The sequence below is a fragment of the Scyliorhinus canicula genome, chromosome 2 (assembly GCF_902713615.1).
Source record: "Scyliorhinus canicula chromosome 2, sScyCan1.1, whole genome shotgun sequence".
Classification (NCBI taxonomy): domain Eukaryota; kingdom Metazoa; phylum Chordata; class Chondrichthyes; order Carcharhiniformes; family Scyliorhinidae; genus Scyliorhinus; species Scyliorhinus canicula.
Window position 1 is genome coordinate 36,793,674 of NC_052147.1, and position 27,752 is coordinate 36,821,425.

General features: G+C 47.1%; 1 protein-coding gene across 2 annotated transcripts; it reads right to left on the bottom strand.

Moving 5' to 3' along the window:
- Window positions 1-524: 524 nt before the first annotated feature.
- On the bottom strand, window positions 525-27,373 carry LOC119952618 (alpha-1-antitrypsin-like). 2 transcript variants are annotated; one of them, XM_038776316.1, is made up of 6 exons: window positions 27,216-27,373; window positions 25,660-25,737; window positions 22,168-22,829; window positions 19,350-19,623; window positions 19,066-19,219; window positions 525-904 (listed from the first exon to the last, which is right to left on the bottom strand). In XM_038776316.1, exons 3-6 carry the CDS (start codon window positions 22,802-22,804, stop codon window positions 704-706), a joined length of 1,266 nt encoding a protein of 421 aa, XP_038632244.1. In that variant the 5' UTR covers window positions 22,805-22,829; window positions 25,660-25,737; window positions 27,216-27,373; the 3' UTR covers window positions 525-703. The 2 variants fall into 2 exon arrangements, with proteins under 2 accessions (XP_038632244.1, XP_038632245.1); XM_038776317.1 differs by having other exon boundaries at window positions 27,235-27,327.
- Window positions 27,374-27,752: the final 379 nt, after the last annotated feature.

A 27,752-nucleotide genomic window follows, 5' to 3' on the forward strand; every position in this document is an offset into this window, starting at 1 on the left:
TTTTTTTCATTTATTTTATTTTTTTTACAAGTTCGGGGCGTTTTATTCATTTTTTTCATTTATTTTACTCATTTTATTTTTTTTTACAAGTTCGTGGGGGGTTTATTTGATAAAAATTTACAGGAAAAATATGCAGAACTTTGGACAGATGGAGACTCCATATTTTCCGACACCAGAAGGCTTCACCTTCATCCAACAGGTTCCATTGGAGGAGCGTGTACGAGGGCCAAAGGGACCCAAAACCATTTCCTCCATTTTTGTCAGCAGCAAACAAGGTAATAGAAAATGGTGGGTCGTGAAGGTCGGCCGGCGTGGGTCGCGAAGGTCGGCCGGCGTGGGTCGTGAAGGTCGGCCAAGTTGGGTCCCGCAGGTTGGCTGGTTGGTAAAACTGGGTCCTCGTAAAAAAAGGTTGAAGAACACTGTCCTACACTCCAACAGATATAAGGCTAGCCTGTCCAACCAAACTATAACATTTGTCTAACTTTCAGTTTTCAGTGATGAAGGATTACAGCTGAGATGTGAACTTGTATGTTCCCTTTGCAGATGCTGATGGATCTGCTGTGTATTTCCACCAATTCCTGGTAAAAAAAAATGCAACAATTACAACAGTGATGTATCATAATATTGGGTTGATTACATATGTCTATCATTTATAGCCTTAGAATTGAGGTGTATCCTGATTTCTTCACTGTTCAGGTTAAATTCATGGGGAGGATTTCTTGGATGGATCTTTTATTCTTCCAAGAAAGAGTATGTTGTTTGTGTTTTCCTCATAGATGATCAAAATGAATGGTTTGTTAAATGTGATCGAAGGTGGCAGTGAATATAGGGTGATTTCTATTCCAGTGCTTGCAGCTGCCTCCGTGGAATGCTCATCAACATCCAGCACTGCCTTATGAGTAACCTTGTGAAATGAGAGAAAAAATAAATAAATTGAGCTGAAGATCTTATATTCCAAAATGCACTGTAAATGATAATCATTGAAGATTGTTTGTAAAGATCATTGTTAAATTCGCATTTCAAAACTATAAAGCTCAACAATACAGTGAGTTTTTCACCTCATCTTGCAACCTAAACTGTTCCATAGATTCCCTACAGTGCAGAAGGAGGCCATTCAGCCCATTGAGTCTGCACCGAGTCTTGGAAAGAGCACCCTACCTAGGCCCACACCCCACCCTATCCCTGTAACTCAGTGATGCACGATCAATTGCACGAAAGACTCAGATTGGTACAACTGTGGCTTTATTACAGTCAGATGCGTGGCCTCCTACTGCAGCTGGTGAAATGGTTGATCAGAAGGAGGACACGCATATTTATACGGCTCCTTATGGGCGGAGCTACCCGGCAGGGGCTACCTGTAGTGCAGGTAGTGCATCCCCTAATACAGGTGCACACAGTGGTTCACCACATTCACCCCCTGTTAAAAATGAGTCCGGCAGGGGTGGCGTGGAACTATATAGAGTTTTGCAAATAAATTACAGTGGGGAGGGTGAAAAAAATGTCCATTTTGACAGTCCGGTGCCCGTCAGAGGTTGTCGATCCGGTGCTTTGGCGGTTTGCTGGAAGCGATGTAACGGTGGCGGCAATGTTGGTGCTGGCGGTGCTGGTATCGTCGACGTCAGTGCTGGCGGTGTTGGTGATGGCCAGTAGTCGTCGGATGACCCCGGGAGTGTGCCGAAATCTTCCTCGTCCTCTTGCGTGGGCAGGGGAAGGAGGGATGGAACTGGTGGGGTTAATGTTGGGAGTGCCGGGGAGGAGAGGGTGGCGCGTGGGTGGGGGAGTGTGTTGGAGTGGAACCTGAGGGAGCCAGGTCCCTGAGGGAGACAGTATCTTGGCGGTTGTCGGGGAACTCCACGTAAGCATACTGGAGGTTGGTGTGGAGCAAGTGTACCCTGTGCACCAAGGGGTCCGCCTTGTGGAGTCGGACGTGCCTACGTAAAAGGACTGGTCCTGGAGTTGCGAACCAAGTCGGGAGCGACACCCCGGATGTGGACTTCCTAGGGAAGGTAAAAACACGTTCATGGGGTATGTTATTTGTGACGGTGCACAGTAGAGACCGGATGGAGTGTAGTGCATCAGGGAGGACCTCCTGCCAGCGAGAGGCTGGGAGGTTCCTGGACCGTAGGGCCAGCTGGACGGCCCTCCATACCGTCTCGTTCTCCCTCTCTACCTGCCCGTTTCCCCGGGGGTTGTAGCTGGTCGTCCTGCTGGATGCGATACCCCTGCTGAGCAGGAACTGACGCAGCTCATCGCTCATGAATGAGGATCCCCTGTCACTGTGGATGTAGGCGGGAAATTCGAACAGAGCGAAGATTGTGTTGAGGGCCTTGATGACGGTGGCAGGCGTCATGTCAGGGCATGGGATGGCGAAGGGGAATCTGGAGTATTCGTTGACCACACTGAAGATATATATGTTGCGGTCGGTGGAGGGGAAGGGCCCTATGAAATCCACGCTGAGGTGTTCAAAGGGGCGGGAGACTTTCACCAGGCACGCGCGGTCAGGCCGGTAGAAGTGCGGCTTGCACTCCGCACAGACCTAGCAGTCCCTGGTGACTGCCCGTACTTCCTCATCGAAGCAGTGGCCAGGTTGTGAGGACGAGACTGGTCCAGTGTCATCGAGGCGAGCTGCGGGTGGTCATCCGAGGTTTCAGATGTAGAGCGTTGGCGACCCAGATCTGGCGTTCCAGCCCTGTGGGGGAGACAAGATGGCGGCGTCCGGGGTCGTGTAGGGAATAAAATGGCGGAGCCCATGGAGCGTACGTTGCGGGGGCAGGGCAAGATGGCGGCACTCATGGGCCGCACATGGACTGAGGGGGGGGGGGGGATGGCAGCGACCACTGGCCGCACATGGCCCTAGGAGGAGACGATGGCAGTGCCCACTGGCCGCAAGTGGACCTGGGGGGAGACGATGGCAGCGCCCACTGGTCGCATGTGGCCCCGGGAGGAGAAGATGGCAGGGCCCGTTGTGCGTTTGGCAGGGGGAGGGGGCAATTGCGGGCACGATAGCGGAGATTGCGTGGGCCTAGCACACAGCTGCAAAGTAGCCCTTTTTGCCGCAGGACTTGCAAGTGGCGGCGCGGGCCGGGCAGCGTTGGCAGGGGTGGTTCTGCTGACCGCGGAAGTAGCAGCAGGGACTCCCGGGGTGCGAGGATTGGCGGGCGGCGCAGGCATATTGAGTAGGCAGGGCCCCAGCCGGGGGGGGGTCGTTTGCGGGGTCCAGGAGGGGTAGGACGGGTGGGCCGCGCAGCGAGCGGGGTAGGCCTGGACGTTACGAGATGCGACCGTCATGGAGAGCGCTAAAGCTTTTATCTCCGTTAGGTCGAGTGTGGCCTCTTCCAGCAGTCGTTGTCGGATGGGGTCCGACGCAATCCCCGTTATGAATGCGTCACACATCAGGAGATTGGAATGTTCGGTGGCCGTAATGGCCTGACAGTCACAGTCCCGTACGAGTGGGATTAGGGCCCGCCAGAAGTCTTCGATAGACTCACCAGGGAGTTGAGAGCGAGTGGCGAGTACGTGCCTGGTGAAGAGTTTGTTTGCTTTCTGTGCATAGTTCTCTTTTAGGAGTGCCATCGCTTCTGCGTTGCTCGGGGCGTCCTGGATCAACGGGAACACGTTGGAGCTCAACCTGGAGTATAAAACCTGAATCTTCTGAGCTTCCGTCGGTGTGGGGTCCGCAGCGTTGATGTAGGCCTCAAAACAAGTTAGCCAGTGATTAAAGTCCTTTCTGGCGTCGGGCGAGTGCGGATCCAGCTGCAGGCGATCTGGTTTGATTCTGATATCCATCTCTTAGTAAATCTGACTGTAATAAATTGATGCACGATCAATTGCACGAAAGACTCAGATTGGTACAACTGTGGCCTTATTACAGTTAGATGCGTGGCCTCCTACTGTAGCTGGCAAAATGGCTGATCAGAAGGAGGACACGCATATTTATACAGCTCCTTAAGGGCGGAGCTAGCCGGCAGGGGCTACCGGCGAACCTGGAGTGCAGGTCCTACCTTACATCCCCTAATACAGGTGCACACAGTGGTTCACCACACTCAGTATCCCCACCTACCCTTTTGGATACTAAGGAGCAATTTAGCATGGTCAATACACTTAACCTGCACATTTTTGTACTGTGGGAGGAACCCAGAGCACCCAGAGGAAACTCACGTAGACAAAGGGAGAAAGTGCAAACTCCACACAGACTATCATGCAAGGCCGGAATTGAACCCAGGTCCCTGGTGCTGTGAGGCAGCAGTGCTAACCACTGTGCCACCATGTTCTCCCTGTTCTCTTTCTATAGCCCTGTATCTTCCACATGTATTGCTGGGAATTACAAACATAAAAATTAAGAGCAGGAATAGGCCACTCGGGGTCTTGAGCCTGCCCCGCCATTCAATATGATTATGTTTGATCTGATTGCAACCTCAACTCCACATTCCCAGATACCCCCTTGCTTATCAAGAATCTATCTACCTCTGCCACAAAAATATACAAAGATTCTGCTTACGCTGTATTTTGAGGAAGAGAGTTCCAAATACCCACAACACACAGAAAAGATTCCTCCTACCCTCTGTCTGACCTAGATTCTTCCGCAAGAGTAAATATCCTCTCGACATCCACCCTGTTAAGATCCCTCCGAATCTCGTGTTCCAACCAAATCGCCTCTTACTCTCCTGAACTCCAGCAGATACAAGGCTAGCCTGCCCAACCTTTCCTCATAAGGCAACCTGCCCATTCCAGGTATTAATCTAGGAAACCTTCCCTGAACTGCTTCCAAAGTATTTACATCCTTCCTTAAATGAGACCAATATTGTACACAGTATTCTGGATATGATTGCACCAATGCGCTGTATAAATGAAGCATAACCTCCCTACTTTTGTATTCAATTACTCTAGCAATAGACAATAACATCCCATTAGTTATCCTAATTACTTACTGTACCTGCATACTAACATTTTGCAATTCATGGTCCAGGACACCCAAGTTCTCTGCAATCTCTCACCATTTGGATAATATGCTTCTTTTCATTATTCCTGCCAAAATGGACAATTTAACATTGTTGCTCATTATTCCCCATTTGCCCCAGAGCATTTCTTGGATTTGCTCTAGTTTTGCCACAGGAACAGTCATAGAAATGCAGCAGAAACCCCATGTTGGGCCCTAATTGTGCTATTCCTCAAATGTCTGTCAAATTGGCGGAAGCACAGCTGGAGTAGCTCCAAGGAAATTCCTGGTCTCTATGGTCTCTGCCTCCACTATTCACGAGAACAATGCATTGCAGAAAATAAATTGTCCGTGTCCACTCCCTCTCTCTAGGATACAATGAATTTACTGACTTCTTGTCACTAACTCCTCTGCCAGAGGGAATCAACTTCCCCTACAAATTTATTAAATCCTTTTGCCATTCAAAAAGAATCTCCCTAACATCTTCCATTTGCCTCCTCAGCTTCATTGGAAATAATCACAGTATCTGGAGCTGGGACTTTTTTCTCCAGAAACGAGAAGATTGTCAGGTGACCTAATACATGTCTTTAAGATTAGTAAAAGGATCTAATAGGGTAGATGTGGCAAACGTGATGAGATCTGAACCACAGTCTATAAATAGTATATAGTCAGCTGGAGTGCCATAATAGAGGAAGGATGTGATCACACAAGAGACAATACAGAGGAGATTCATGAGGACGTTGCCAGGAATGGAGAAAATGAGCTGTGAGGAAAGATTGAATTTTCTTTGGAATACAGGAGGCTGAGGCAATTAATTCAGTTGTGTAACATTGGGGTGGCCCAGATAGATAGGACAGGACAGAAGTAGTTCCCTTGGCGAAGTGGTCAATAAGCAGTGGCATGAATTTAATGCAATTGGCAGAAAGGTTAGAGTCGAGTTGAGGAGAATTTCTTTCGTGCTTGGGGTCTGAAACTCATTGTCTTGAAAAGGAAGTAGAGTGAGAAACATTCATCACATTTAATAGATGCTTAGATAGGCAGCTGAAGTGCCATAAACTATGCTGCTACAGACTATGAGGTGGATTGTTGGATTCGGCTGGATAGCTTTTGTCACCTGACACAGACAGGTGAGCTGAGTGGCCCCTGTCTGTGAGGTAAATTTCTCACCCCGAGAGCCTTCAACTGATGAGCAGCTTCCAATCCCAGTGCTGCCATTCTCTTCCTTCACCTACGACCACTGCTGCTGTGGATTCTGAGGAATGCTCGTCAACTGACCCCAAAGCCAGGGAAGATACCTATGAACATATAAATTAGGAGCAAGAGTAGGCCATTCAGCCCTTTTGAGTCTGCTCTGCCATTTGATAGGATCATGGCTGATCTGGTTGCAGCTTCAAGTGAACTTTCTTTGAACTGCTTCCAATGCAATTTTTAAAAAAAATTATTGGCATTTTCCAGTTTGACAAAGTAGCAGCTCATGTATATCTGGTATTTACAAACAGGTTTGTGTCTTATTTACACTGGGTTTTACATGAGGTCGTTGGCCCTCTTCCCTATATGAAGATCTGGCTGGTCCGATACCCCGAAGGCTGCCACTCTCGGGCATGGCTTCACCCTCAATCATTTTAGCTAATATTTTAAAGGACACCCCCTCTATAATTGCTGAATCCAACAACCGGGAATGCCTCGCTCTTACCCAAATAGAATTTGTAGCTCGAGAGGCGCCAAACTCTCTCAGAAGTTGCATGATTGCTTCCATGCCGTTCTGTGGGTCCGAGATGTAGAGGAGAGGTCATGCACATAGAGTGACAGTCTGTGCTCTCTGCCCCCTTTTTGGATACCCCTCCAGCTTTTCACATCTCGCAGAGCGATCTCCAGTGGTTTGATTGCCAGGATGAACAAGAGCGGGGACAGTGGGCATCCTTGCCTTGTGCCTCTGTGCAGCTGGAAGTATTCAGAGCTGGTGGTGTTGCTCTGAACGCTCACCTTGGGGGCGTTGTACAGGAGTTTCACCCATGGGGTGAATCCTGCCCCCAGCCCAAACCACTTTAGTACCTCAATGAGGTATTTCCATTCAACTCTGCCGAAGGCCTTTTCTGCATCCAGGGAGATGATCATCTCTGGTGTTCTCTCCCCGGAAGGGGTCATTATTACATTCAGCAATCACCTGATGTTCACAGTTAGCTGCCTATCCTTGACAAAGCTCATTTGGTCCTCTGCGACCAGCTCTGGTACACAATTCTCCAGTCTCTTGACCAGGACTGTTGTGAGTATCTTCGTGTTTGCGTGACCCAGAGCCTAGCTGGGAACAGCATACTGAAACATACCCTGTTCTTGCACAGAGCCGACATTGCCTGGCTAAACAAAGCCTGCGTTTTGCCAGCTTTGCCCCAACGTCCTGATAAATTCTGATTTGTGTCCTTTCTAGGTGCTCGCTTTCATCTGGCATGTCCACCGCAGGTTCCCCTCATGGTCCCGATATCAGTGGAGCTTTGCAATAACCGCCCTTGGCTGCTACCCGGCCTTAGGTTTCGGTCTGAGTGACCTGTGCGCTCTGTCGAACGCAGGAGGTTTGGGGAAGCTCTCTTTCCTGATTAAGTCGCCCAGCATTTGGGCGACATAGTCCGTTGGGTCTTTGCCCTTGATAACTTCCGGAAGGCCCACAATCCGGATATTTTGTCATTGGGACCTGTTCTCTTTATCCTCGACTTCCCCCTTAAGCTATTCTGGACTGTAACCAACCTTTTTACCTCTGCCTCCAGGGCGACAATTCTGTCGCTCTAGTCTGTCGAGGCCTTTTCCAGGTCAAGGATAGTCCTCTCCTGAGTCGCCACTTTCTTCCCCAGCCCATCGATTGCCTTCTGCATGGTGGCCATTGCCTCTGCCACTGCCACCTTGACCATCACCTGGATTTCTATCCTGATTGCCTCCTTCATTGCGGTCAGCTCCTTCATCATGAAGCTCTTCCATCTGCAGGTGGTGGGGCGGGGAAGGGGTGTGGGAGGCTGATGCTTGGGTCACTGGCCATACTCTCTCCTGGGTGATCGGCGCCCCTTCCCCTCATGTGTCTGCCATCTTGTCCGCCTGCTGGTTGTGGTTCCTTCCATTGCTTCTGCCATCTCTTCGGCCCCTCTAGCGCCTGTTTGCTGACAGCTTTTCTTGGCTATTGAGGGATTTGGTTTTCTTTGAAATTTGGGCAAAATCCAACTAAAAGTGCCCATTTCTTTCCCGGGCTTGGAGGGGGGCGACTTGATTTGTGTCTGCTCAGCACATCACCGTCGTCTGTACTCAGAAGCCAGCTTTTCTTTTATGCACGCCAAGGGACCGTTATATTCCTCAGTGTACTCTCTCTTTCCCTCTTTTTATTTTTCTTTAGTTTACTTTACTTTTCTTCTCTTTCTCTCAGAGGCAGGTTGGTGAACATGATCGTCCTGGTCCAGCTGCCTGCCTGGATCTCAGCTCCACAATGGCCTGGCTTGGGCCCCGCTTGAACTTGCCCGCACCTCTGCTCCCTCGCCACCATCCTCGGGCCCCAGACTCCACATCCGGTTTTCCTACTGAGGAACTCCAATTTTGTTCATGTAAAAAGAAATAAATTTTTTTTCCCTTCGATCGGGCTGATAAGCCTGAAGTGCCAGCGCCTGCGCGGGAGCCCCCGAGATGCAGCCTCTACTCCAAGCCGCTGCCTTACGTGCAATGTCAGCCCGCTGCATCTCAGGTTTCTCTCTCTCTCCTTCCGACTCTCCAGTCACCCACCCAATGGTCCCTTCTTTTCAACTCACTATACTCCCGTAGGTGCCTTCCTATGCTGAGTTGATAACTTTTCAATGGGTTCAATGGCGTCCAATTCTCGGAAGTGCACAATAAACAGCTCCCATGAATTGTGAAACCCTTCCTTCACCCCCTTCAGCTAAGACTTCGCCTTCCCAAGAGTCAAAGAAATTCAAGTAGGTCCCCTGCCAAGCTGTGTCACAGGGTGGAGAAGCTGACCCCCACCCCAACAGGGCCCGCCTCCAGGCCATCAGTGAGGCGAATGCTAACATCTGACCCCGCACCCGCCTGCCGCCTGCCGCCTGAGCTGGTCCAACCCCCCGAAAATGCCTTCTAGGGGCCCTGGTTCCAAGTTCATGAGCACTACTCCCGAGATAACCCTGAAAATCGTCCCTCCAACAAATCCCTTACATTCCACGTAGCTACCCGAACTGGGGGGTCTCTCACCCCCCCCCCCCCCCCCCCCCCATCCATCATCCTCATAACTCCAGGCACTACCAACTGGGCTTGGCCCGAACAGCCCATTGTTACCATCAAGCTCCTTCCCCTTCCCAGAACCCTCCCATCCAATTCCTCTCGAAAAAACCTCACCCAGTATCCGTCCCTTCTCCCAAAATTTCACACCTCCTAGGCCCATCAAAACCTGTTCTACTAGGCTCTGATGGCCGCAGCCCCTCTCCCCCACCACACTCCTGTTCACTGAATAGCTTGAGCTAGCCAGTGAGGAGGCCCCTGCCCAGGCCTCACTCCCCTCAAATCCCCTCCCCACCGCCCTGTGGTAGTCACCACTGATGTATATATTGTATATATAGGGTGTTGGTATAGGTGCTTTACGGTAAGGCCCCTGTACTACAGGTACGGGGGTGGATCCCTGCCTGTTGGCTCCGCCCAGTAGGCAGAGTATAAATATGTGTGCTTCCCGTACAGCAGCCATTTTGTCAGCTGCTGTGGGAGGCCACACATCTCAGTGTAATAAAGCCTCAATTACATCCTACTCTTGTCTTTGCTTAATTGATAGTGCATCACGCCCGATCCCAGGAAAATAAGGAAATCCACTTCAACACACAACCCCAGTGTAAACACACAAACCCCAAAGAACCATCATTGCAAAAGAAAATCCCAACTCTTACCTTGTCCAAATCGGCAACGTCAACTCATTTAGCACATATAACAACATGCAGTGAAAAATATACCTAACTGCACTCCTCCACCCCCCCCCCCCCCCCCACCCTCAACCCAAGACCAATCCTCAGTCCCATTTCTCACTTCTGCCCCAGTTATTCTGCCTTCATAAATGCCTCCGCCACTTCCACTGTCTTGAAATAAAGGTCTTTTGAGTTGTAGGTCACCCTCAACTTAGCTGGGTACACTACGCCGAACTGCACCCTGTTGTTATACAGTGCCGTCTTCACTCATCCAAAGGCCGCCCACCTCCTCGGCCAATTCCACAGTAAAGTCCTGGTATGTACATATACCAGCTCCAGCCCACTACACCTCCCGTTTCTGCTTTACCCAACACAGGACCTTCTCCTTCATGCAGTATCTACTGAAACAAATAATGACTGCTCTTGAGCCTGATCCAGTTCGTACCGAGAGGGATCTTCCCCCTCCCCCAACAGCTATACCAACATCTAGGCAAAATACTCCGTCGGCTTCGGGCCCTCAACCCCTTCGGGCAGGCCCACGATCCTCAGATTTTGCCGCCTGGATCTGTTTTCCAGGTCCTCCACTTTGGCTTGCAGACCCTTGTTGGCCTTCACCACCTTCTGCAGCTCCTCATCCATCGAAGTGAGTTGATCACTGTGTTGCGTTAAGGCTTCCTCCACTCACTTCAGTTTCCCACCCTGCTCCCGCACCTTGGTCGGAGTCCTCAAAACTGCTGCCTTCACCGGGACAATCGTCTCCTCCACCAGCACCTTCAATGCTGCCATAATCTCCTTCCTCATCATTTCCATGTGCTTTGTAAACTGTTTCTCAAGTTCCACAACCATCACCTCGATCACCTTTTCTGCTGTGAACACTGCGACCCCACCCAGCGACTCAGTGTGGTAAACCACTGTTACACTTGTATTAAGTGATGTAAGGTAGGACCTGTACTACAGGTTCGCCGGTAGCCTCTGCCTGCTGGCTCCACCCAGTAGGAGGAGTATAAATATGCGTGTCCTCTATTCGGCAGCCATTTCGCCAGCTGCGGTGGGAGGACCCACATCTTACTGCAATAAAGCCACAGTTGTATCCAACCTTAGTCTTTGTACAATTGATCGTGCATCAATTTATTGCAGTAAGATTTTCTAAAAGATGGACCTGCGAATCAAACCAGATCGCCTGCAGCTGGATCCGCACTCAAGCGACACCGAAAAGGACTCTAATCACTGGCTAGCTTGCTTCGAGGCCTATATCAACTCAGCGACTACCCCTCCGACGGAGGCTCAGAAGATACCGATCCTGTACTCAAGGTTGAGCTCCAGCGTATTTCCGCTGATCCAGGACGCCCCGACCTAAGCCGAGCCATCGCACTCCTCAAAGAAAACTACGCACAGAAAACAAACACACTCTTCGCCAGGCACGTACTCGCCACTCGCTCTCAACGAGTGAGCCAATAGAAGACTTCTGGCGGGCCCTTATTCCACTTGTCCGGGACTGTGACTGTCAGGCCATTACGGCCACCTAACATTCCAACCTTCTTATGTGGGATGCGTTCGTAATGGGAATTAGGTCGGACCTCATATGCCAAAGACTGTTAGAAGGGACCACGCTCGACCTAGTTGAAAGAAAGAAGCTAGCGCTCTCCATGACGGTTGTCATAATATACACATTAGTATATAATGGTGCAGACACACACTGACTGACACACTGTAAGACCAATCAGCATACACAACACAGCAGCCAATCACCAGTTAGAGTACACTCACTATAAAGCCAGAGGGCACTAGTTTTCCCGCTCATTCGGGATGCAGCCTCTGAGAAGGACAGAGCTCACAGCTTGTAGCACAGATCTTCACCATGTGCTGATAGTCTAGACTGGTCAGGATAGGTATAGGTCTTCAGTTTAATCTAACATAGTGTCGACCCACAGTGAAAGTATGTTCAACAGTTCCTAGCTTAATAAAATAGTGTTGTTCTATTTCAAGTGTTGGTAGCCTGTATGTGTTACTGCTAGGGTAAACGCAGTCTCCACAGATTCAGAGTACCCAACACATCAACGGTCGCCTCACGTAATGCTCAGGTCTACCCCTCCGGCCGTGCGGCCCACCCCTCATATCCCTCGTGGACCCCACAGACGGCCGCCCCAGCCGGGGCTTTACCCAGCCAGTACGCCTGCACCACAAGCCAACCCGCGCACCCCGGAGGTCCCCGATGTTACTTCTGCTGCCAGCAGAAGAACCCCGGGCAACGCCGCACGGCCCGCACTGCCATTTGCAAAGCTTGCGGCAAAAAAGGGCACTTCGACGCGGTGTGCCAGGCCATGCTCAGCACAATCCGCATGATCCGCACAACCTGGCCACCGCTTTGACCAGTGTGGGAATCAACAGCCACGTGACCTCTTGCCTGCTGGACTCCGAGAGCACCAAAAGTTTCATCAACCCGGATATGGGCCACGCTCAGCCAGTGGGCGCCGCCATCTTCACCTCCCGGGGCCACGCTCAGCTAGTGGGCACCGCTATCTTCCCCTCCTCAGTCCACGTGCGGCCCATGGGTGCTGCCATCTTGTCCAGCCCCCGAAATGTACGGCCCATGGGTACCGCCATCTTGTCTTCCCCATGGGACATGGACGCCGACAGCATTTCATGACTTGGCCCCCCCCCCCCCCCGCCCACCCCGCGCTCTCCAGCAGGGCAGCAGGGTAGCATGGTGGTTAGCATAAATGCTTCACAGCTCCAGGGTCCCAGGTTCGATTCCCGGCTGGGTCACTGTCTGTGTGGAGTCTGCACGTCCTCCCCCTGTGTGCGTGGGTTACCTCCGGGTGCTCCGGTTTCCTCCCACAGTCCAAAGATGTGCGGGTTAGGTGGATTGGCCATGCTAAATTGCCCGTAGTGTCCTAATAAAAGTAAGGTTAAAGGGGGGGGGGGGGTTGTTGGGTTACGGGTATAGGGTGGATACGTGGGTTGAGTAGGGTGATCATGGCTCGGCACAACATTGAGGGCCGAAGGGCCTGTTCTGTGCTGTACTGTTCTATGTTCTATGTTCTATCTTCTGACGCCAGCGACGACTGACCGCAGCTCGCCTCAGTGACGATCGACCTGTCACGTCCGCACAACCTGGCCACCGCTTTGACCAGTGTGGGAATCAACAGCCATGTGACCTCTTGCCTGCTGGACTCCGAGAGCACCAAAAGTTTCATCAACCCGGATACGGTAAGGCGCTGCTGCCTCACGGTCCACCCCGCCAATCAAAGAATCTCCCTGGCTTCCGGATCCCATTCCGTCGCGATCTGGGGTTTCTGCACGGTCATTCTCACGGTCCTGGATGTAGAATTCAACGGCTTCCACCTCTATGTCCTTCCTAATCTCTGCGCTGCACTATTACTAGGCCTGGACTTCCAGTGCAATCTCCAGAGCCTTACCCTCAAATTCGGCGGGCCCCTACCACCCCTCACTGTGTGTGGCCTCACGACCCTAAAGGTCAACCCACCCTCCCTCTTTGCCAATCTAACTCCAGATTGCAAACCAATTGCCACCCGGAGCAGACGGCACAGCACCCAAGACAAGACCTTCATCAGGTCCAAAGTCCAGCGGTTGCTTCGGGAAGGCATCATTGAGGCCAGCAACAGCCCCTGGAGAGCCCAAGTGGTAGTCGTTAAAACTGGGGAGAAACACAGAATGGTCGTGGACTACAGCCAGACCATCAATCGGTACACGCAGCTCGACGCGTACCCACTCCCACCCATATCCGATATGGTCAATCAGATTGCGCAGTACCGGGTCTTCTCAACGGTAGACCTCAAATCCACCGACCACCAGCTCCCCATTTGTAAATCAGACCGTCCATACACTGCTTTCGAGGCGGACGGTCATCTCTATCACTTCCTCAGTGTTCCCTTCGGCGTTACTAATGGGGTCTCGGTCTTCCAAAGGGAGATGGACCGAATGGTTGACCGGTACGGTTTGCGGGCCACTTTCCTGTACCTAGACAACGTCACCATCTGCAGTCATGATCAGCAGGACCACGACGCCAACCTTGCCACATTCCTCCACACCGCCACTCTCCTCAACCTCACCTACAACAAGGAGAAGTGCGTGTTCAGCACAGCCCGCTTAGCGATCCTCGGCTATATGGTCCAGAACGGAGTTCTGGGGCCCGATCCTGACCTCATGTGCCCCCTCATGGAGCTTCCCCTCCCCCACTGCCCAAGGCCGTCAAATGCTGCCTGGGGTTCTCCTCCTACTACGCCCAGTGGGTCCCAAACTATGCGGACAAGGCCCGCCCACTCATTCAGTGAATCCACTTTCCCCTCACAGCTGAGGCACAACACGCCTTCGCCCGTATCAGAGCTGATATAGCCAAGGCCGGGATGCACGCAGTAGACGAGACACTGCCCTTCCAAGTAGAAAGCGATGCATCAGACATCGCACTTGCCACCACCCTCAACCAGGCAGGCAGGCCCGTGGCATTCTTTTCCCGCACCCTTCATGCCTCAGAAATTCGGCACTCGTCCGTCGAAAAAGAGGCCCAAGCTATCGTTGAAGCTGTGCGGCATTGGAGGCATTACCTGGCCGGCAGGACATTCACTCTCCTCACTGACCAACAGTTGGTAGCCTTCATGTTTAACAACACGCAGCGGGGCAAGATCAAAAACGCTAAGATCTTGTGGTGGAGAATCGAGCTCTCCACCTATAATTACAAGATTTTGTATCGCCCCGGTAAGCTCACCGAGCCCCCAGACACCCTATCCCGAGGTACATGTGCCAGCGCACAAGTAGACCGACTCCGGGCCCTACACGACAGCCTTTGTCACCCGGGGGGGTCACACGATTGTACCATCTTATCAAGGCTCGCAACCTGCCCTACTCCGTCGAGGAAGTACGGACAATCACCAGGAACTGCCAGGTCTGGGCGGAGTGCAAGCCGCACTTCTACCGGCCGGACCGTGCGCGCCTGGTGAAGGCCTCCCGCCCCTTTGAACGCCTCAGCGTGGATTTCAAAGGGCCCCTCCCCTTCACCGACCGAAACACGTATATTCTCAGTGTGGTCGATGGGTACTCCAGATTCCCCTTCGCCATCCCATGCCCCGATATGATGTCTGCCACCGTCATCAAAATCGCCTCAACACAATCTTCACTCTGTTCGGTTTCCCCGCCTACATCCACAGTGACAAGGGATCCTCATCCAAGAGTGATGAGCTGCTCAGCAGGGTTATCGCCTCCAGCAGGACAACAAGCTATAATCCCCGGGGAAACGGGCAGGTAGAGAGGGAGAACGGGACGGTGTGGAGGGCTGTCCAACTGGCCCTACGGTCCAGGAACCTCCCAGCCTCTCGCTGGCTGGAGGTCCTCCCTGATGCGCTGCACTCCATTCGGTCACTACTGTGCACCACTACGAATAACACACGCCATGAACGTCTTTTTGCATTCCCCAGGAAGTCCACATCCGGGGTGTCGCTCCCGCCTTGGCTCGCAGCTCCAGGACCAGTCCTGCTCCGTAGGCACGTCCAACTTCACAAGGCGGACCCATTGGTGGATAGGGTGCACTTGCTCCATGCCAACCCCCAGTATGCCTATGTGGCGTACCCCGATGGCCACCAAGATACTGTCTCCCTCAGGAACCTGGCACCAGCAGGTTCCACCCATACACACTACTCCGGCCCGGCACCACCTCCCCTCCCTCCGGCGCTCCCAACATTAACCCCCCCAGTACCATCCCTCCTTCCCCTGCCCATGCCAGTGGCTGAAGAGGATTTCGGCACACTCCCGGAGTCATCCAATATCAGGCCAGCATCGACATCGCCGCCGCCGTTACGTCGCTCCCAGCGGAACGTCACGGCTGGTTGAATCTCTAACTGGCACCAGACTTTCAAAGGACATTTTTTGTTCCTTGAGAAAACACTGTACATAAATTCTCGACTGTATATAGTTCTCCACCAACCCCGCCGGACTCATTTTTAACAGGGGGTGAATGTGGTAAACCACTGTTACATCTGTATGAGGTGATGTAAGGTAGAACCTGTACTACAGGTTCACCGGTAGCTGCTGCCTGCTGGCTCCGCCCAGTAGGAGGAGTATAAATGTGCATGTCGTCTATTCGGCAGCATATGTTGCTGTGGGAGGCCACACATCTTACTGCAATAAAGCCACAGTTGTATCGAACCTTTATCTTTGTACAATTGATCATGCATCACCCAGCCTGCGCCATCCTTCCAGTTGCTGAGCCGACCCTTCCACTCGACGGTGAATCTTCATTCGCCTCCTCCTTCACGGCAGCTTTCCTTTGGGTTTTGGACATCTTTCCTCCTTTCCTGCACTCATTTAACCAAAAATTTCTCCTGGGACATGGCATTAAATTCTAAAAAAAAAATCAAGCCTCGAGTGGGAGCCATCCAATATGCGACCTCGTCCTATATGTCGCCACCGGAAACCCAGGCTAGCTGATCCTTTATCTATGCCAATATATTACTCATACACCATTAACTCTTATTTTGTGCAGGGACATTTTATGCAGCATCTCATCAACTTCCTTTTGTAAGTCAAATACACCACATTTACAAGTTCCCCTTTATCTACATTGCTTGTTACTTCTTCAAAAAATTCAAATAAATTTTGTCAAAAACTATTTCCCTTTCACAAAACCATGTTGACTGTACCTGATCGCATTAAGATTTTCTAAGTGTCCCGTTATATCCTCCTTTTTTTTTTCATTTTTTTTTTTAAATATCATTTTTATTGGAATTTTTTACAGAAAATATAAAACATAACGACAAACAATGAAATGCAACAAAATAACCCATAATAACCGTATCACCCCCAGACCGTATCGACGCATGTATCCCATCCCCCACCCCCCCAACCCCAATGAACAACAAAAGGACTTCAAAATAAATTTAAATTAAATAAACAAACATAGTCATCGTCCGCCCCCCCCCACCTTTTCCCTCCCCCTTCCCCCCCTCTCCCCCCCCTCTCTCCCCCCCCGGGTTGCTGCTGCTACTGTCCCCGTACCCTATCGTTGAGCCAGAAAGTCGAGAAAAGGTTGCCACCGCCTAAAGAACCCTTGTACCGACCCTCTCAGGGTGAATTTGACCTTCTCTAGCTTAATAAAACCCGCCATGTCATTGATCCAGGTCTCCACGCTTGGGGGCCTCGCATCCTTCCATTGTAGCAAGATCCTTCGCCGGGCTACTAGGGACGCAAAGGCCAGCACACCGGCCTCTTCCGCCTCCTGCACTCCCGGCTCCACCCCAACCCCAAAAATCGCGAGTCCGTTATATCCTCCTTAATAATAGTCTAGATTTTCCCTATATCAGAGATTATCTAACTGACCTGTACTCTCTTTCTCCATCTGCCTTCAATAGAGTTACATTTGCTCTTTTCCAATCTTATTTACCCAGAATCTGCAATTTTGGAAAATGAAAATCGCTTATTGTCACAAGTAGGCTTCAAATGAAGTTACTATGAAAAGCCCCTAGTTGCCTCATTCTGCCGCCTTTTCGGGGAGGCTGGAGCGAGAAATGAACCCGTGTTTTTGGCCTGCCATGGTCCGCTTTAAACGCCAGCTATTTAGCCCTGTGCTAAACCAGCCAATGCATCCACTATCTCAGCAGCCACTTCCTTAAAGACCTAAAGACACAGGCAATTAGGTCCTGGTTTGTCAGCCTTGAGTTCTAATATTTTTTCCCGTACCTTTTCCCTGATGATTGTAATTGTTTTAAATTCCTCCCTTTCACATCTTGATTTACAAATATTTCTGGGATATTATTTATGTCTTCTGCAATCAAAACAGATGTAAATATCTCTTCAATGCTTCCGCCATTTCCTTTCTTCCTATTGTTAATTCCTCAACTCACTCTCTAGACAAACAATGTTCATTTTAGATACTCTTTTTTTAAATACTTGGAGAAATTCTTATTATATGATTTTATATTTCCATCTAACCTTCTCTCACATTCTTCTTATTCCTTTCATTAATCAGTCTACGCGTTTTTAAAACAATTCTGTCCAATCTTCTGACCTATCACTATTCTTTACAGAACTGATGCTTTTTTTTCCAATTTGATACTTTCCTTAACTTCCTTAGTTAGCCACAGCTGGTGCGTACTTCTCATTCAGCCTTTCTTTCTCACTGAAATATATCTTTCCTGACAGTTCTGAAATATCTTCTTAAATGTCGGTCACTGCATCTCTACTGTCTTATCCTTTAATCTAATTTCCCAGTTCAATGGTGGCACATTGCCACATTGGTTAGCACCACTGTTTAGTAGTGCCAGAGATTCGGGTTCAATTCCAGCCTTGGGTGGCTGTGTGGAGTTTGCATGTTCTCCCTGTCTCTGCGTGGGTTTCCTTCAGGTGCACAGTAACAAAGATGTGCAGGTTAGGTGGATTGGCCATGCTACAATTGCCCCTGAATGTCCAAAGATGTGCAAGTTAGGTGAGGTTAGAGTTACAGCGATCGGCCAGGAAAGTGGGCCTTTCAGAGGGTGACGCAGACCCCATGGGCCGAATGGCCTCCTTCTGCACTGTAGGGGTTCTATCAACGTGGACCTACCTCTCCACTCTCAAATGAAATGCAAAATTAAATTTTGTTTTGATCACTGCTACCTCCCTAGAAGCTCCTTTAGCATGAGGTAATTCATTAATCCTGTCTCACTGTGCATTACAAGATCCGGAGGAGTCTGCTCTCTAGTTGCTTCTGGAACATGTTGCTCTAAGAAATTGACCCAAATACTCACTATGAACTCCTCCAGGCTACCTTTGCCAAACAAATTCATCCAAACTATATGCAGATTAAAATCATCCATGATTATTCTGGTACCTTTCTCAAAGTCCACCACTACTTCTTTCTATACACCCATCCTACAGTGTAACAGTTGTTCGGGGGCCCATAAAATACCCACATCGGTGATTTCCTTCATTTTCTATTTCTTACCTCTACCCAAACCGATTCTACATCTTGAATTTCAGAACTAAGATAATGTCTCACTACTGTACAAATGCCATTCATAACTAACAGAGCAACTTCACCACCTTTTCCTGGCTTACTATCTTTTTGAAAAATCAAGTGTGTTCGGGAGGTCTGAATTCAGTTAGTTAACAAAAACTGAAGTTATGAAGGAGTATGCTTCTTTTCATTCTAGTTAATATACACATAGATACATCCCAAGTATGCAAGTGCCAGAACAGAAGAACATATTTTACATTTAATGAACTTACCCGTGAAACTTTCAGACTTGTATTTGCACTTATTCCAAATAGGTCAGCATGATCTGTAAATAGATCTCTCACACCCATTTCCATTAGGATATTTTTCAGCCCACAGGATATTGACAATGATAATTTTGGAAAGGAGAGTTGATATCGTCGTTTGCTGAATGAATTATTGAACACAAGCAAAAAACATTTTAAACCATTTAACACTTGCAACTGGTAGAAACACCAATTTGAGAAAAAGAATCTTCATATATTTAGCCTGACAGTTTGGAATGAGATTTAGTTACCTGCGGTGGCTAAGTTGGTGGAGCCACTCTTCAAATTTTTCTCGGGAAAGGTTTTGTTCCACACATTCTAGTTTTCCTTCTGCAGGCAAGACGGCGATCATCGATGCATTTCCAACATAAGGTAATTTTATTACACTACTGGAAAGCTGGTGGTCAGGTATCACACTGAACTGGTTGTCTTGGTGCATCATTTGAACTTTTACTTTCATGGTCTTGTTCACATTAAAGAATGCTTCCCGAGTAATTTTGGGATTAAATGGGCGTTTCCAGTTTCCTGTCGGACAGAAATGTGGCAGAATTTGGTAATATAGCAGTCTTAGTTCTGACAAATTGACTCTGAAGGAGTAGTAGTGAGTGGAAAGCAGATATGAGCTTATTTGTTACACTGTTCTAACACACTTGAAGCCTGAAATTCTACACTGGGTCCATCTCCATTGAAACTGCTTTTGATGGAAAATGGAGCAGAATTTGGTTCCACTAGGATTTTGTTCCCTGGAAAAGAAGCCATAAAATTACATAGAGATGGGAATGTGTGATCATCTGCTGGTCATCTCAACTTCAGAGGAGGTATGTCTGGGGGAGCTCTAGCATTTCCCGAGGTAACAGATTCCTTCATGGATTGCTCATTGGACCACAAGTCTATTAAGAGCAGGTATCTTCCGTTAGGGGTCTGATAAAAGCTACATAAGATGCATCGTCTCGTGGAGTTGGAGCTGCTGGTGGGGGAGGTGGATCCTCCATTCTATAGGCATGGCCTGATAGCCGGTAAGAAAGCTGAAGCAATGTGTGGCTATGTACTGTGAGGCCCTATCTGGAACTTCTCTGCTGTGTTGGAGCAGCATGATGATATCTCTGAGATTCCCAGCCTCCTCTGGGGTGGGCACTGATGATGCACCCTTTCAGGCACGATGCACTGACTCCAAAGATGGTAATGAACCTGTCCCTTTGAGATGGGGCTATCCTACCTCCCTCAGGCAGTAGGGGCTCCTGCTCCCCAAATCTTCCAGTGGTGGAACATAATTTGCGAATTTCAGCCCTTTGGTGTGATGCTCACTGTCAATGGTTGATCTTTTCTAATAAAACAGCAGTCTTACAATACAAATGTTACAACTTTTAGTCCTTGGTATTTCCTCATGGCAATCACCGAGTACCTCTTTCCTGGGTCTGGCCTGTTTAAATATAGCAGCTACAGATGGAATGGAATCCTTTGGACCTACAAATGTTATCCGAATGGCAGAAAGCTCTTCAGTTGTTGGTAAAACTCCCTCTAAACAGTTATGCTTCATAATAATGCACACACAACAAGTGTTAGCCCAACGTTAGCACAGGGAAAAGCAAGGGAGTCTTTATTCTGCAAAAATACAATACAGTGAAGGTGGCGAGGCCACGGAGGATCAAATTTGAAGATTCAATTCAGGAATTGCTTATCCACAGGAATTGGGAGAGGAGAAGAATTTTAGAGAAATTAGAATGATTCCAGGAATATGGACAGAGTGAAGATGCTTGGGTTGTTCTCTTGAGAACAGAGAAAGTTAAGAGAAGATTTGATAGAGGTGTTTGAAGTCATGAATGGTTTGGATTGAGTAAATGCGAAGAAACGGTTTCCAGTGATTGAAGGGCACTAATGAAAGGCGATTGACAAAAGAACCTGAGATGGCATCAGGAAAAACAAACTTTTTAATGCAGCACGTGGTTAGGATTTGAAATGCATTGCATGATAAGATGGTGGAAATTTATTCAAGGGTAGCTTTCAAAAGAAAAGTGGATAGGGAATTTGTCGGATTAAAAAAAAGTAGGGATATGGGAAGAGTGGGAGATTGGAATTAACCGGATTTATCTTTGAAAAAGCTAGTACAGACTCTATGGACTGAATTGTCTTCTTCTGTGCTATACTATTCCACAATTTTACGATTTGTAGAATGCATGGGATCCCCAGAAGCACCTCGAGCAGCAAACTTCAAAACAAATAAAGGACAAATTGAACGTGGTCGCAAGTGTTTCATGGCCCTAGAATGTTTAGAACCTTCCAGTATTTGTAATGCTGCAACATTTGCCCTCAGAACCTGCAGTTCACATTGTGCTGCACCATGTTCAACAGTAATGGAGTTAGCAGGAATAACTCGTTTTCTTGTGACATTTAGGCATTGCAGTGCCATCCCTGGACAGGGGGAAGAGTATAAATGAGGAGAGTAGAAATAACAAGTGTTATGTTTACCGTCACAGTGTTAGAAACGCAGGGCACGTGCAACATTTTATATCTGCAAAACTTTACTTCCTGCTTTTTCATGATAACTTCCCATTCTGCATTTACAAAGAAATCAGCCTTGCAATTTCGATACACTGTAGTTACAGTGAGCCACCAGAGCTGGCATCTGCATTGCAGAATATTGTGTTCCAACCAACTCTATTTCTCTGCCTTCCAAAACGCTCTCAGTTTTTCTAGCTATCAATATTAAATCAAAGTTTAATATCAACATAAAAGCAGAATAGGGTTTTCAAATGGAGATTGAAAAATGTTTGTGTGCAATGTCTCTAACTGGATTCACATGACAATTATACTTAGTAATATTTTTATAATGTCTAATTGATCCTGATGATATGTTTCTAAGATGTAAATACCTGTATTCTCCTTTTCTATACAGAACTACACATCATCGACTGCTGAGTTTACCAGACACTGAGCTTTTCAACATCTTAGCTCACGTAGCTTATTTTGTTTGAACTGCATATTTTCCATAATGGATAGATCACCTTTAGAATAATAATTCTTGATAATAATAGATACATGTAAAACATTCAATGCCAAAAATGGATTTACCTTTAAAAAAGACGTAGTTAATAAGCATTAGTTTAGTTGAAGGGTCAATCTGTGAAAACATGTCTTTAATTTTTCCTTTTGTCATCTTTTTCACGTAATCATTCAATTGCAGCCTGGCATTTTCAGGATCCAGGTTAAAATCTAAAGGAAACACCTCTGCATTGTAAAACTTCTTAGTCTCATTTAGAAAGTTTGGCAACACGTCAAAACCTTTTTGAATATGAAGAGAGTTTCCTGTAAATAGCTGAAGCTCATTGTGTTCTGCCATTAGGGCATGCAGAAGTTGCTTGTAGCCTCTGTTCATTTTTGCTACTCTTTCCTCGGTCATGTTATTGAAATGAAGTCCCTTGAAAAGCTGCTCACGAGTGGCGGATCTGGTGCCAAGGGATAGCATGGCTAAAGCGGTGGATATACTCAATGGGGAGAAGAAAATGTTAGAGCTGCTGTGGTTGGCAATTTGTTTGTAGAGGTTGAAAGCAAAGTCAGAATTTGCAGAAGAAACCATTGCCATATCAGATTCTTGGCCATGACTGTGAAGGATGTGTTTGAGATGGTCATGACGTTTCTTCTTCAATGCAGAAACTTCTGTTCCAGTGAATGAGGTAATGATTAACAGCAAGATTAGTGGAGGAGGCATGGTGTTTACCAATTCTTCTTGACTCCTGTTTTCAATAGAAGAAAATTTGAGTATTTCAAAAGTACATTTCTTCTCCTGCCTCCTTTGTAAATTATTTTTCTTAACCAAACATCCTTCCCTGCATTTTCCATATTATAATTTTACCAGTTGAATTGTTGGGAAGATATGTCTTCTCAGATTCCTGAAAATGCAGTTTCAACTCAACCACAAAGACGAATACGACAATAATGTACATTTATTTAGTGCTTTAACATAATGAACTATCAATAAGCTGTTTACAGGAGAATTATAAACAAAGTATGATACTAAGCCGCATTAGAACATAGACATAGAACATTACAGCGCGGTACAGGCCCTTCAGCCCTCGATGTTGCGCCGACCTGTGAAACCACTCTAAAACTCATCTACACTATTCCCTTATCATCCATATGTTTATCCAATGACCATTTAGATGCCCTTAATGTTGGCGAGTCTACTACTGTTGCAGGCAGGGCATTCCACGCCCTTACTACTCTCTGAGTGATGAGACCATCAATTCACGCGACACGTGGTTAGAAGTGAACAGTGGTTTTAATCGTCTTACCACAGAGCCTGCCTGTGACAAGATGAACTCCAGATGAACTGGCAGGAAGGCTCTCAGCACCAACATTTATACTTCCGGTTAGGGGGAGGAGCCATGGGTGGAGCCAAGGGTGGAGCCCAGTACAAACTCCCGTACACTCCCAGTGCATCTCCCCCTAGTGGCAGAGCAGCGCAACTGCTCGTGTGCCGAGCTTACAGAGACATAGTACAACATGTGTAATACAGAGTGAATTACGCTACTGTGCTTCACCACACTGAGTAAGGAACGTACCTCTGAAATCTGTCCTATATCTATCTCCCCTCAATTTAAAGCTATGTCCCCTCGTGCTAGCCATCATCATCCGAGGAAAAAGGCTCTCACTGTCCACTCTATCTAATCCTCTGATCATTTTGTATGCCTCAATTAAGTCACCTCTTAAACTTCTTCTCTCTAACGAAAACAGCCTCAAGTCCCTCAACCTTTCCTCATAAGATCTTCCCGCCACGTGGAGATTCAGTCAGATGATGAACAGCTTGGTCAAAGAGGGAGAATTTCAGGAGTGCCTCAATGGAGGAAAGCGACAAGTTCCCTATCCAATTTTCTTTTGAAAGCTACCCTTGAATAAATTTCCACCATCTTCTCATGCAATGCATTTCAAATCCTAACCACTTGCTGCATAGAGTAGCATGGTGGTTAGCATCAATGCTTCACAGCTCCAGGGTCCCAGGTTCGATTCCCGGCTGGGTCACTGTCTGTGTGGAGTCTGCACGTCCTCCCCGTGTGTGCGTGGGTTTCCTCCGGGTGCTCCGGTTTCCTCCCACAGTCCAAAGATGTGCAGGTTAGGTGGATTGGCCATGCTAAATTGCCCGTAGTGTAAGGTTAATGGGGGGATTGTTGGGTTACGGGTATACGGGTTACGTGGGTTTAAGTAGGATGATCATTGCTCGGCACAACATCGAGGGCCGAAGGGCCTGTTCTGTGCTGTACTGTTCTATGTTCTATGTTCTAGAATATCACAGTTAATTTACTCCTAACATCGCCACTTAGCTCAGGGTATAATGCTTTGACCTCTAAATTTCACAGTGTAAATCAAATCTGTTGGGTCTCAGCCAGTACACAGTGATGCATTTCAGTGGATGGACAATTACGGGCAGTTTGCACAGGAGTTTCTAATATACATTAGGTGAATGTGACCATCTATTTGTGGCACAGGAACTCTCACCATTTATCCGAAGGAATTAACTGAGAATGTTGAGAAATTGAATATTTGTCTGCAATTGAACTCTATTGTTAGCAGCCATTTTGTGATTGAAAAGAACTCTATCAGGAGAGCTCTGAAAGTATTTAGAGCTATTTTGGATTGACATTTTGGTCTCTGCGAAGTTGATCTCAGCCAAGGTGCGAGTGACTATTCTAGTCTAGGAAAGAGGTGAGGATAATAATTACATTGAAGCTAGAAAGTTTTGATCCCGGCCCCAGGTCACTGTCTGTGTGGAATTTGCACATTCACCCTGTGTCTGCATGGGTTTCACACCCACAACCCAAAGATGTGCAGGTTAGGTGCATTGGACATGCTAAATTGCCCCTTAATTGGAAAAAAAAATTGAGTACTCTAAATTTATTTTTGAACAAATAGTCACCAATGATACCTTGTGTGCTTCTGATCTATGGTTCTGTGACACAGTGCTCTTCTGGTTATGCTGTTATTTTGTCACTGTATATACTCCAATAGTATATTCTTTCTGAACAGCTCAGACCTCTTGGGTTGTTGCTCCCCCAGTCCCCTGACTTTAGAAGATCCTACTCCCACTATCAGAGGCCAACGTTTCAACTATAGCCTTTTGGCAATCTCTTGCGAAACCAGTTGATCTTCCCACCTTTTATCTTTCGAGCAATGGACAAATTGCTGATTTAATGGTGATCTTGATGAAAAACACCACAAAGCTTCCTAATTCTTATGTGGCAAATTCATCCTACAATTTGCTTCAAAAATAGTTAGAAGACACTGTAGAGTCTGTGAATACTGACGAACTTTCTTCTTGCTTGCACTACTCATTTTATGCATAGGGTTTGTGACTGAAATAAATATATTGATGATATTCGTCACACTCAAGGTCATATGATACACCAGCCTAAACTATGTGTATTATCTTACTGTCTATTTTCTAGTCAAATATTACGCATTTGGACTATTTAGTTTTCATCTCTGATACTTTATGCATCTTCTAGTATCATCATAATACTAAACAATCAAATATATTCACGAGCAGACAAAGAAATATGTATCAATTACCTTGCGTGGAAACACCAAAACAACTTCTTTGTTTACGATTGTTTGGACTGTGAATTCTCAGAAAATGGATTGCTTTCCCTTGAGAGAAAACGGAGGAAATAGATATTATAAGGGTAACTTAGCAAAAGCTCTTTGAATCGCATTTCTAAATCCAATTCAATAAATAAGGTTCTCCCATGACCTCACACGCTTCGTGCAACAAGCATGAAGAGCGATGGCGCGGTGATTATGTAATAACTACACAATAAAGACCTTTTTTACCCCAAAAAAATTATTTACTCAAAATAACATCTGAAACATAAACTACATATGTTTACCTGATGGAAAATTCACAAAAATAAAAATCGAAAATTTGGACCCATACCTCCTCAGTCGCGCTCAATTGCCCCCCCTTAAAAATCAAATTGCCCCCCTGTGGGGCATACGCCCCACGTTGGGAACCACTGCTGTAGACAGTGTAGATGCAGATTGAGAACGGCACAGCCAATGGCTAAAGTACAGCCCATTGCAATATGCTGATATTTGGCCCTAAAGTATTGAAAGTAGATTTTTCAAAGTTGAACTGATGTGCAGGTGCATGTGAAAATTCCAATTATATAATGGATTCACTTTAAAGACTAACAGGAACAAACCCTTACTCTTGGAAAGAAATTGGGCCAGAATTTACTGAAAATAATGATGCCCCAAGCAATACAAGCCATTATTAATACACAAATCAACAAGCAACTGGCAGGAAGGAAGAAATGACCCATGAAGTTCAAACATCAAAGTTGTTGGATGATTAAGCCACTGGTGCTGTTAGCTTTGCTCAAGCAGCATCTTCCCGTTAACATCATTGTGATTTTCCTGAAGTTGCTGCCTTTGCAGGTTAATTGCCCATTCAAGGCATAACATTAACTGCAATAATTAACAACATGAGAACCCTTGTAATGATACAATGATGGCTAATGACTGCCAATTAACTATTCTTGCCCAGAAAGTGAACAATTATCAGTGTGGAATTTCATTCCTTCAGATTGTGAATTATTTTAGGAGATGTTAATAAAGAGACACTAATAAAGATGGGAAGTTACTGTGAAAAGCCCCTAGTCGCCACATTCCGGCACCTGTTCTGGGAGGCTGGTACAGGGATTGAACCGTGCTGCTGGCCTGCCTTAGTCTGCTTTCAAAGCCAGCGATTTAGCACTGTGCTAAACCAGCCCCTAAATTATGCCATTCTCCATTCTGCAGAGATATATCTACTGGCATGTCTTCTGGACCTCACAAAACTGTTTCTGTCAATGACTGTTCAATATTATTTCACATGTGAACATTTGTTATGGATGATTTTTCTGCACGATTGAAATATCACGTTGTGTTCCATGACCAAATAATCATGCCACAGCACAAAACAAAATAAAATAATCGTCAGCTTAAGTACAGTTAGTGATAGTCGGGGGATATCCAATAAGGAAACATAACTAACAATATTCATCATAAAGCTGTTCATCAATGACTATCCTGCCCTGCTAAAATGTATCACAATATTCCGCAAAATGATTTTCTGAACACATTACCAATCGTTTCAGGACCCACTTATGAGCTGTTCTTTTCCAAGCTCCCTCAGCAATTTGTGCTTTACTGTTCTCTGGTTTTCTTTTTGAAGATAGAAATGTGTTGAAACGTTGTCAAACAGACTTTGGTAACTTGTCCGGGAGGTCACACACAGAAAGTCAACAGCAATGTTGTTTGTTTCATGCACAAACCTAGTTTGCAAAATTATTTTATCTGCTATTCATTAATGTTTAACTGGGTTACTTCAATGCAATCACCTTGCTGTATTCTTGATAAAGAACATTTGTTATTAAAATATTCTTTATTTATTGTTGTTTTAAAATGTTTTTTTCTGTTTTTAACAATTTAGAGTACCCAATTCATTTTGTTCCAATTAAGGGGCAATTTAGCACGGCCAATCCACCTACCCTGCACATCTTTGGGTTGTGGGGGCGAAACCCACGCAAACACAGGGAGAATGTGCAAACTCTGTCGTGATCTCTGTATGTGCATGTAATAAGGGGTTAATGTGTAATCAGAAGATCACTAGAGGGCAGCAC